The sequence below is a fragment of the Corylus avellana genome, chromosome ca7, assembly GCF_901000735.1.
Source record: "Corylus avellana chromosome ca7, CavTom2PMs-1.0".
NCBI classification, from domain to species: domain Eukaryota; kingdom Viridiplantae; phylum Streptophyta; class Magnoliopsida; order Fagales; family Betulaceae; genus Corylus; species Corylus avellana.
In genome coordinates, this window is record NC_081547.1 from 9,285,303 (window position 1) to 9,295,502 (window position 10,200).

The 10,200-nt window shown below is 36.1% G+C and overlaps 1 protein-coding gene across 3 annotated transcripts in view; it reads left to right on the plus strand.

Annotated features, from left to right (window-relative positions):
* Positions 1–6,595: 6,595 nt before the first annotated feature.
* Positions 6,596–10,200, plus strand: part of LOC132188428 (uncharacterized) — a 5,845-nt gene continuing 2,240 nt past the window's right edge. For 2 of the 3 annotated variants that reach the window (XR_009440881.1, XM_059602873.1), the window contains exons 1-4: positions 6,596–6,846; positions 7,362–7,489; positions 7,914–8,003; positions 8,360–8,412. Coding sequence is in view for 2 of the 3 variants with exons in the window: in XM_059602873.1 (XP_059458856.1) it covers positions 6,645–6,846; positions 7,362–7,489; positions 7,914–8,003; positions 8,360–8,412 (473 nt within the window). In the remaining variant the exon portion in view is untranslated. The remainder of the gene's footprint in view (positions 6,847–7,361; positions 7,490–7,913; positions 8,004–8,359; positions 8,413–10,200) is intronic. The other variant, XM_059602874.1, reaches the window with a different exon arrangement.

Sequence of the window (10,200 nt, forward strand, 5' to 3'; positions counted from 1 at the left end):
GTTGTTAAGCTAAGAATAGAGCTTAATTATTGTTTATGTTGTAAATGCTTAGGTGTATCGCGGTTAAGTCAAGAGTTCACCGGAGAGTACTCAAGCGAACAAGGTAAGTATTTTACTTATTGGGCAAAAAGATACTATTTTTAAAGTATAAAAGATGTTTGGATGAATGATTGATGTAAAGTGTTTTGTGATTATCTGACTATTTAATGATGTTCTGTGAGATGTGTTGGATGAATGTTTGATGTGATGTTTCTATGAGCTTTATGAGTTCACAAGATAATGAGATGATTATGTTGTTATGTGCATTGAATGGTTCTCATGGTTTATGACATGATTCTATGATTTTTATAATATAAGTTATGATAGTATATGAGTTCAAGGTATTGTTATCATGAACATGGCATGAGCATTGATATGAAAACGGGGTTCAACTCCGGTAGCGATAACAAGTCTCCTACCGTAGAGCTGGCCCATGCATAACGGAAATGGGGTTCAACTCCAGTAGTGATGACAAGTCTCCTACCATCGAGCTGGCCCATGCATAACGAGAAACGGGGTGACGGCTCCCGGTAGTGATGCCAAGTCTCTTACCGCAGTGCTAGCCTCATATATAAAAGAGAAACGGGGTGACGCCTCCCGGTAGTGATGACAAGTCTCCTACTGCAGGGCTGACCTCATATGTAAAAGAGAAACGGGGTGACGGCTCCCGATAGTGATGACAAGTCTCCTACCGCAGGGTTGGCCTCATATGTATAAGTGAAACGAGGTGACGGCTCCCGGTAGTGATGACAAGTCTCCTATCATAGAGTTGGCCTCACAATGGAACTGGCACAAGATGATGAGCATGAGCATGCATAGCATATGATTGTATGATGATAATGATCGGTTTTGTATGATTTTTATACTAGACGTATCAATATGCATATGTGACTGGTATGGGACAGAACATATATGTATATTGTTATAACTAGACATTGCATGATGACTTTCCTATGTTTTATTGTTGAGCTATGAATCTTGTAAGTGTAAACAAAGTTCAATTATTATTTTGGATAAAACTAGCAAGTTTTATACTGCTGAGCGTCTCTATTTTATGGAGACGGTAGGCTCATAATTTTGCCTGTATCATTGGTGGTGGTGATTCCCATGGTGCAGACGAAGTTGTTGATGCAGGTATAGGGACAATAGACGATGGCCCTGTGGTCATGTATCTAGGTTACCACGGTGTCTGAGGCCTAAATACATTGAATGTTTATTTTGTTGGACTAGTTGATAGCCCACTTTTTGTAGAGCATTCATGTATATTCATACACTTTGTTATTTTGTATATGGCTTGTGTCACATGTGACACTTTTGTATAGCCATTCTTTTGTATGTAAGTTTTAATCACTTAGATGTATTAATTAGCTCTGATGTGTTATGTTATGTCTGATGTTATTTATATTCTGCTGCAAAGATATGAATTCTAATGAATCATTGATGATGCATGTAGCTCTGTATGGTATATGATATTGTCAATCAAGTTAATGCATGGGTTCATGGCATACTGCGGTATCGCCATGCCACTGTGACAATCCGCGTTGTTGTGGGTAATGCTTTTAAAAAAAAAAAATTAGTCGCGTTTTAATCAAGTGGGTCGTCATAGCGGTTAACCGCCAAGGCGGTTGCAGTTAGTGGTTTTAGCCACTAACTGCTAACCGCAACTGCTATTTCACCCCTAGTCATCCGAGGGTGCTATTGAAGGATCTTCTTTAGCGAACTGTCACGTCCTATACAAAGATAGAGTTCTACGGAGTAATGGATGAGCTAAAGATGGTTAGTAAGGATGCACATGCCTACTTAGAGAAGGTAGATCCTAACACTTGGTGTTGGGGATGGTTCAATACACATTGTAAGTCCAGCTTCTTACACAACAATACTTGTGAGAGTTTCAATTCATGGATCAAAAAATTTCATGACCAAACAATCTTGAGCATGTTGGAAGGGATTAGATGTAAGTTGATGAGAATGTATGTGAGGAAGAAGGAGTTGATAAGTTCAATGGAGAAGGCCTTAGGGCCAAAGATTATGAAGCTAGGAAAAGAAGAGGATGAAGCCAGTAATTGTTGGTGTACATATGCCGGTCAGGGTATATTTGAGTTTGAGTGCCTTGGGAGAAAATTTGTTGTAGATATGGAAGCTAGTACTTGTAGCTGTAGGAAATGGGATGTGATTGGTATCACATGTGCTCATGCAATTTTTGTTATTTTACACCAAGGTGGGGAACCAATTGAATATTTGAGTGAATACTATGGCAAGAAAAAGTACTTCAAGGCTTATGTCTACGTTGTCTACTCTGTGCCAAGTGAAGAGCAATGGCCTACAAGCAACCAACCAAAGATTGAGCCACCCAAGGCAAGGGCAGCTCCTACTAGACCTAAAAAAGTAAGAGAAAGGGCTATTGATGAACCAAGAAATTCTAATGCAATTAGGAAGGGGGATAACAAGAATCAATATGGGTACTGCATGAAGTTTGGCCACAACAAGAGGTCACGCATTGCTAGGCAGAGACAAGATGAAAGAAGGTCACATGTCAGAAAATACTACAGAGATAATGCATCAACTGACTGGAATTTAGGCATGGTATCTACTCAAGTTATTTGACAATTGCTGCTTACTGTTTATTTTACTAAATTGGTTTACATATTTCATTATTTATTTATTTGTTCATTTTTTTCTGTGTTTGTAGTTGGATGGATCTTCAACTGCCACTTCAACTACCGTCAGGAAAAAGGGGAAGAGTGAACACACCATCAGGTTCAAAAAGGGCAGGGGATCACAATCAACCACAAGTCAAACACCTTCACAGCCGGCATCACAGCATGTCTCATAGCCTGCATTTAGGCTAGCCTCAAAGATTGCATCACCTCATGTCTTATAGCCTGCATCTCATCTTGCAACACAGGCTTCATTTAGGCCATGTTCAGAAATTGCATCACAGCCTGTGGGAGTAGCAACTTCTGCAGCACATTCTACTGGAAATGCACATGTTGCCACCCAACCAACCAGAACAACAACACCTTATGCCTACAAACAAAATGTGAGTAATTATTCATATCCATGTAATTAAAAGGGAGAAAAAAATATAAGGGCCTAATTGTACACCTAACTTGTAGGCATCTACCATTTTTGGGAACAAAAATAAAAGAACCCTAGGATTGGTAACAAGGACGAGGGCAGGTAATAGGCTGAGGGAACATGTTAAAAGTGGAAGAGAATCTGCCAACAGACAGAAGCTTGTTGTTGATCTGACTGGCAGCCCTGTTGGGCCACCACTAATTTCAGGTGATGGACCATTATGCTCTTAGAGTCCTCCCAGAGTTGGCAGTATGACATTTAGAACAGCCCCACATGATTTCGACATACAAATTTGCCAAGGGACAGCTGCTAACCATCCACCAGGTTTTGATTAACATGTTCTAAGAATGGACAAAGGGAAGAAGAAAATGCAGGAACCATGAATGTTTTGTGTGAACATCTGTTTGTCTCACTTTTTTGTGTTTGTGGTGGTCTGTAAACATTGTAAACCCTAAACTTTATTACAACTTGTAGATGTTTGAGGTATTTTGTAAACATTGTAATGATTGACCTCTAACTACTTGTAGCTATTTGGTGTCAACTTTATTTTGTGTTTGACCACTTACTGCTTGTAACTGTTTGGGCTATTTTTGTAAACAATGTAATGGATGAATTCTAGGTGGTTGTCATGTATATTTTGGTGTCAACTTTATTTTGTGTTTGACCACTTACAGCTTGTAACTATTTGGGGTATTTTGTAAACATTGTAATGGATGAATTGTAGATGATGGTCATGTATTTTTGGCAACATGTAGATAAATTGAATACTTTTGGATTTGTATTGTCTATATAATTTCTTAAATAGTTGTGACTATATATATATAGTGTTTGTTATGATTTTGATAGTTGGATTAGTTTAGAAGTGCTTATACATTTAGTGTTTTTGTGGTATTAATTAGGTTAAATTGAGTACATGTGGATGGTGTAACTTTTGGATTTAAATTGAGTTCAATTGACAACATTTGGCCAATGTTTTATTTCCAAAGATAAAGGTAACACAACAGTAAGCAATAAGAGAAATTGCGGTCACAAGACCATAAATTTAGTGAACAAATCCATTTGGATACTTGTAAAATTGTTCCAACAAAATTCATACAAACCATACCAACTATTACATAATAGTTGGGTACAAAAAACCTATTGATATGGTCAATTAATACAAGTCTAATACAAATAAAGACAACAAAATGTCTTTTTCAGCTGCTTAACATCAGCCTTGATGCAAGTCCATTACAAAAAGAAAAACACAACAATACAACAACAAGACACCAATAACATGCAAGTGCAACTCGAAACTTCAGCTATGTCGAACGATACTTATTCTCAACCCTTTCAAGTTTAAGTGCAAAATTAGCAGCATTAACTTCAATTTTTGACTTGTACTCAGCAAGTTCAATCTTGCATTTAAAGACTTCCATTGCCCTTTAGGACTTCAAATCGTGCTGCCACGCCAACAACATCGACGTTACTTGATCATCGCACACACAAATTTCTGGTTCAACCCATTTAAAAAAATTGCAATTACAATTTGTTTCATTCTGCATAATCACACAAATTAGGGTCACATAAATTAGGGTTTAACCCATTACTAAAGGATTTAGACATAATGGGATGAGCAGCAAATTTCTATGAAAAAATAAATTCTCAAACACATCTTACCACTTAATTTACACAAGCATAAAACCTTTTGCCATGATTTTTAGTTGTTGATGCAGTTTTGACAATAGTTTTGCTCTCACATTTGCAAATTCGATAGCTCGATCCTGAATCGCTTACCTCACCCTCGAAGTGCTCCACCTTTAACCATCGTCACCTCGCCGATATTGGAAAGTGAGTAATTTTGCCAGTGGATGATTTCGACGGTACTGGGTCTTATAGTCGTGTGGGATTCTTCGCCGTTGGAAGTTAGTTCCTCAGCTTTCTTTCTTTGACTTTCTTTCTTCGGCTTCTAATGGATGGCTGGAACCCTAAACCATCAGCTTCAACATTTTTTCTGCAGCTTGGGTAGTGGGCCTTCAGCTTAGGGGTTGGAGTGGCTTGGATGAATGAGGTTTTGTAAGAGTGAGGGTGAGTGAGGGTTAGTAAGTATGAGGGCAAAATAGGTAAGTCAGTGGTAAAAAACCACGTGAAAATCACGTGAGGGCACTTCCGTTTGGGTTTGACGATTCAGATAGACAGAAGGGTCTTACATGAGAGCAAATCAAAGTTCATGGGACCTAAGTGAGAGTTTTGGAAGTTCAGGGGGTGTTTATCAAATTGGCTGGAAGTTCGGGGGGAAGGGCAAACTGAAGTTTCCCCTTATAAATATGTAAAGTCTATTTAACCCCCTCAAACTATCACCTCCATGACAATCTACCCCCTAAACTATCAATGGCGACAATTTACCAGCCAAACTACCAAAACAATGACAATGTATTCCCAATTTTTTAAAAAAATGATGAAATTACCCTTACTAAAATAAAATAAAAATAATAAATTTTAATTATTTTTTTTTCAAAATTTTAAGGGTATTTTAGACTTATTGAAAATTTATATGAGTAATTTCGTCATTTTGCTAGCATTGGGGGTACATTGTCATTGTTTTTGTAGTTTTAGGAGTAAATTGTGGTAATTGATAGTTTGAGGGGTAGATTGTTATTGGGGTGCTAATTTGAGGGGGTTAAGTGGACTTTAAATAACAAAAAAAAAAAAAAATGTAAATAATTTTCGTCAAAAATTAATGTTATTGAACAGAAGAAATATTTTTGTTAAATAGAAAAATCTAAAAGATAAGGAAACAAAAATCTATAGCATCATCTTTAAAAAGTATAGTGGCTAGAAGAAAAAAAAAATGCAAAATTTGTCATTTTAAATTTGATGGTTTGACAAATAGCTCCCTTATACTTTAAAAAGTGATGTTACACTCTTTATAGTAATCATAAGTAATAAAAAAACTCCTTATATTTAACTTTTATTATAAATTTCCATTAGAATCCTTAATGTGTCACATTATCATCAATCATAAATAAAGAGGTAAAAACCAGTGTTAATTTGTCACCTTGATGCCACCGTTGATTTTTTGTTTGCACCGGTACATCCTCTAATGTGCATAATGCGAGGAAGATACGAAGAGTTTATCTTCTTAAGCTCAATTTGTTTTAATGTAAAATATTTGATAGATTACATTAATGTGACACTTACTTAAATATAATACATATTATAATTTTATTTGTTCAAACGTTTCACGCTATCTGAATATGTTAAGTCAGTTGACGAAATTTGGCTATATAGACTAAATTATTTTTTTTGGCATACTTAAGAGACTTGTGAGTTCATTTTGATACTGTACTAAGTTAATTACAATTAGGAGAGAGAGAGAGAGCATAGATTTATTTTCTTCTTTTTTTTTTCTTTTGTTAAAATCTATTTGTAGTGAATTCTCATAATTTTGACAATAAATAAATAAATAAAAGAATAATATCAATGTAAAAACCACTCTTGATAAACCCCACCTTGTCTCCCACAAATTTCCCCAACACAAACCCAAAATGCAAACCCTGTCAGCACCTTCACTGATGAGAGTGGCGGTTAGAGCTTCATGGGACACGCAACCGAGGCTCCCATACAACCCCAACGCCCCAAGAAAAGCCCCCAAAATCCCCAAAGCTCCACCAACCGTCACCTTAACCGTCCCAACCACCCCTTCGGGCCCCTCCATTTCGGACCTCCTCAAGCGCCCCAGTAGTCGAGGTATTTTAATGAGCTCTTTTGCTTGTGCTTTATTTGGTTTGCTGAGAAAATTGGGTGAGGAAAAAGAAACGGGCGTAGAAAACGTTGAGTTCGCGTTTGATGGTGTTTTTGTTTTGTGGGAAATGGAAATTCAAGTCACCTGAAGCAAAGTGTTTGAATAGAGTTTTGGGTTTCGTTGGGTCCTAAGAATATTGTTTGGTTACCAAGAAACCCGAGGAAGGTGAACGGAAATTTTCTGGTTTTCGAGAAGTCCCGTTTGTTGAATATATAAGAATTTTATCTTCTTTCTGTTTATTTCATTTTTCCAGCATTTTAGCAGTAGAAACGAATATTTTGAAAATTAAAAATAAAAAACAATCTTTTGTTGCTGACTGTCTCCTAGAAAGAAAAAAGAGGATAATGGTCCTAATATCCAAGTTACTATTGATTTCTTTGTATTTTATTCTGGTTTTCATTGAAATGAACTGAACTGAGCATTTGGTGATAATGTTTTTAATTGAATTATTGATTTCTAGAAGTAGTGGAGCGGGATGAGTTTTACTTGGGATACGAGCGATGGTTGCCAAGTCCTCCAAAAGTGGAGAAGCCTCGATCCATGTTCAATGCGTCATCATTAGCATATGTGGGCGATTGCATCTATGAGGTTTGTTTCTGATTTGAGTTATGTACGTAGTGCCATTTGATCAAGGCCTCCTTTAGTGATTGTGATTTTCTTGTTCTTTTTGCCTCTACGACCTAGTTAGTTCTCTTGTATACTTCTTATGTACACTTTGATTGATATCTCGATTAATTATATATAAATAAAAAAAATTAAATAAAAAATAAAAAAACGTATATATATGAACATGTGAGGTATTCATGTATCAATCAATCTAAGGGGTCTCAAAGATATATTGTTGATACCTTCTTGAGAAAGCATATCGACCTTTTTGTTGTCTCAAACCTCTATATCTAACTACATATCAATTAAGTGCCTAATTTGCAATGTAATGACTAACATGATTTCTTTCCTGGTAAAGTTTAATATTCCTACATTTCTTACTTCCATTATTTCTTAAAATATGCAGCTATATGCTCGCAGGCACTTTTTGTTTCCTCCACTGAATATTGAAGAATACAATGATCGTGTGACAGCAGTTGTTCGTTGTGAAGCACAAGTAAGATATGTTCTGACATCCTCTGGACATTTGAGTTGAAATACACATAAGAAGTCCTTATTCCTGAGGATACCTGTGTTAGAGTCAGAATATGGACCTACTCCCCATAGGCATGTTGGGAAATGAAAGTGATAGAGTGTGCTTGTCCTTTCTATTTTCTGCTATTGATTTTCTTGCTAACATGTGGATTTAATTTTTTGTTTATTTGTGTGGGACTGTTTCGTCGGTCCAGAATCGTTGCGCGTGCTGTTGTTAATTGTGTGATTTTCTGTTTAATTACATTCCGCTTTTGCTTTGTTGGGTTTATGAAAATGGATAAGAAAAAAAAATTAACATTTGCATTTGTTGCATTTCAGGATGCATTGCTTCAGAAACTTCTTAATGAGAACTACTTATCAGAAGAAGAAAGGTACTAAAGGATTTTATGGTCTCCATAAATTTTTATAATTTTGTCTCTATGAAACCTTCATCTTGTAAAGACTTCAAATGCAATTTTCTTTTATATGCCTTTGTTCTCTGTGTAGAGGTCTGGAAGCATATAACAATAATCTAACATGGATCTCTATCTCAAGTAATGAGCTTGCCATTCTCAATTTAAACAATCAAACATCTCGGGGTGTTCAAGGCCATTCCATTTGAATGAGAATAGCTGATTGAGGTTGAAAATATGTTTTGAGGATGCAGGGTTAAATAGGTGAGGTAAAGTTTGGTCGATCATTTCACTTGGACATGGTCAATATCGGTTCACCCAAAAGTTTTTGGGAATTTTTAAGGACAAGAATTGGTGAAACATAGAATCTTTGGTAGGTGGGTGGTAGGAAGAAGGATATATTTGTTGAGGTCAAGGAATTGATCAAAGGAGGACTTGGGCTCTCCTATGGAAGATGAAAATGAGTGGACAACCTGGAAACTTAATTGGTTTACTAGATAGAATTAGGATGATCATGATATGTTGAAGTATCTTGTGGCTTATAGGGACATGTATAGTAAACATATCATCAACTGGAAACTACTACAAGAGTCATCCCTAGTGAGAAGTAGATGGAGTTCTTCTAAAAGGAGGATGAACTTGTGCACATGCACATGCCAACACTATAACTTGCTTACTTAACCAAGTAGATATTCCTTAACCATTGAGATGTGCTAGCTATGGGAATATATCTTCCTAGTGATATGGTCTGTTGAAGTGTACTTTCTAAGAGTACGACATTTACATAGTCCAGCATGGCCTAGGTGCTAATAAGTGACAAGGCTTTTTAAGCTCAATGGGTTTGCTACAGAGGTTGAGTTCTTGAAAAGCAATTGATACGGATTTTATAGCTTACTCAGAAGTTATAATGGATTTAATGCTAGCTTCAAGTGAGTCGCATGTAATATTCAGATTGCGAATCAAGTCATGATACCTATTTAAAATCCAATGGAAAATATGTTACTAAATACAAAGACTTCATAATTTGTCTACTGGTCATTACTTATCAAAAAAAAAAAAAATTATTTGTCTATTGGTGTCTTTTGGGATAATAAAAGTACAAAGTTTTACAGATTAGTTGGAAGAATGTCTTTGAGGGGCTATATATTGGACATGTATGGTGTGTCCAACTCAGATCTCATATCAATAAAACAAAAATAGCAGCACAAGTAGCATATTGTGTGGAAAAAGTTGGGGAGGCTTGCATGAATAGTGAATCCCATCACCGGCAAAATCATATTTGTTCTGCCATAAGAACATTTGTATATGTTCTGCACTATATATAAGTTTTTAAAAGAAGAGATTTGTTTTTAAAATTTGTATGAATTCGTTGCTAAAACTATGTGGGCATATTCTTTGTGTCTATAAATTGCTATTGGAACGTTCCACCTTTATGCATCTAACTGCAGAAATGTTCTTCCCTGGGGAAAGAATATCGGTTTAGCTAAAACACGGACAAAAAGACGTGCTGGTGCAGCAGTTTATAATAGAGCATCTTCATTGGAGACATTAGTCTGTTCCTTGTTCCTTGTGGTCTTTTTTAAATGATATTGATCTCCATTAAAATGCTCATTATTTAAAAACTTGTTGGTTCAAAAAGGAAGTTGACAATTAACCATGTTTTAAGCATTACGACTTATGTCAAACACATCTATTAGTAGCATGTTAGATTTGTATGCTTACTCATAACAACTTTACAAGTGCATTTGATTACATCACTTATTCTCC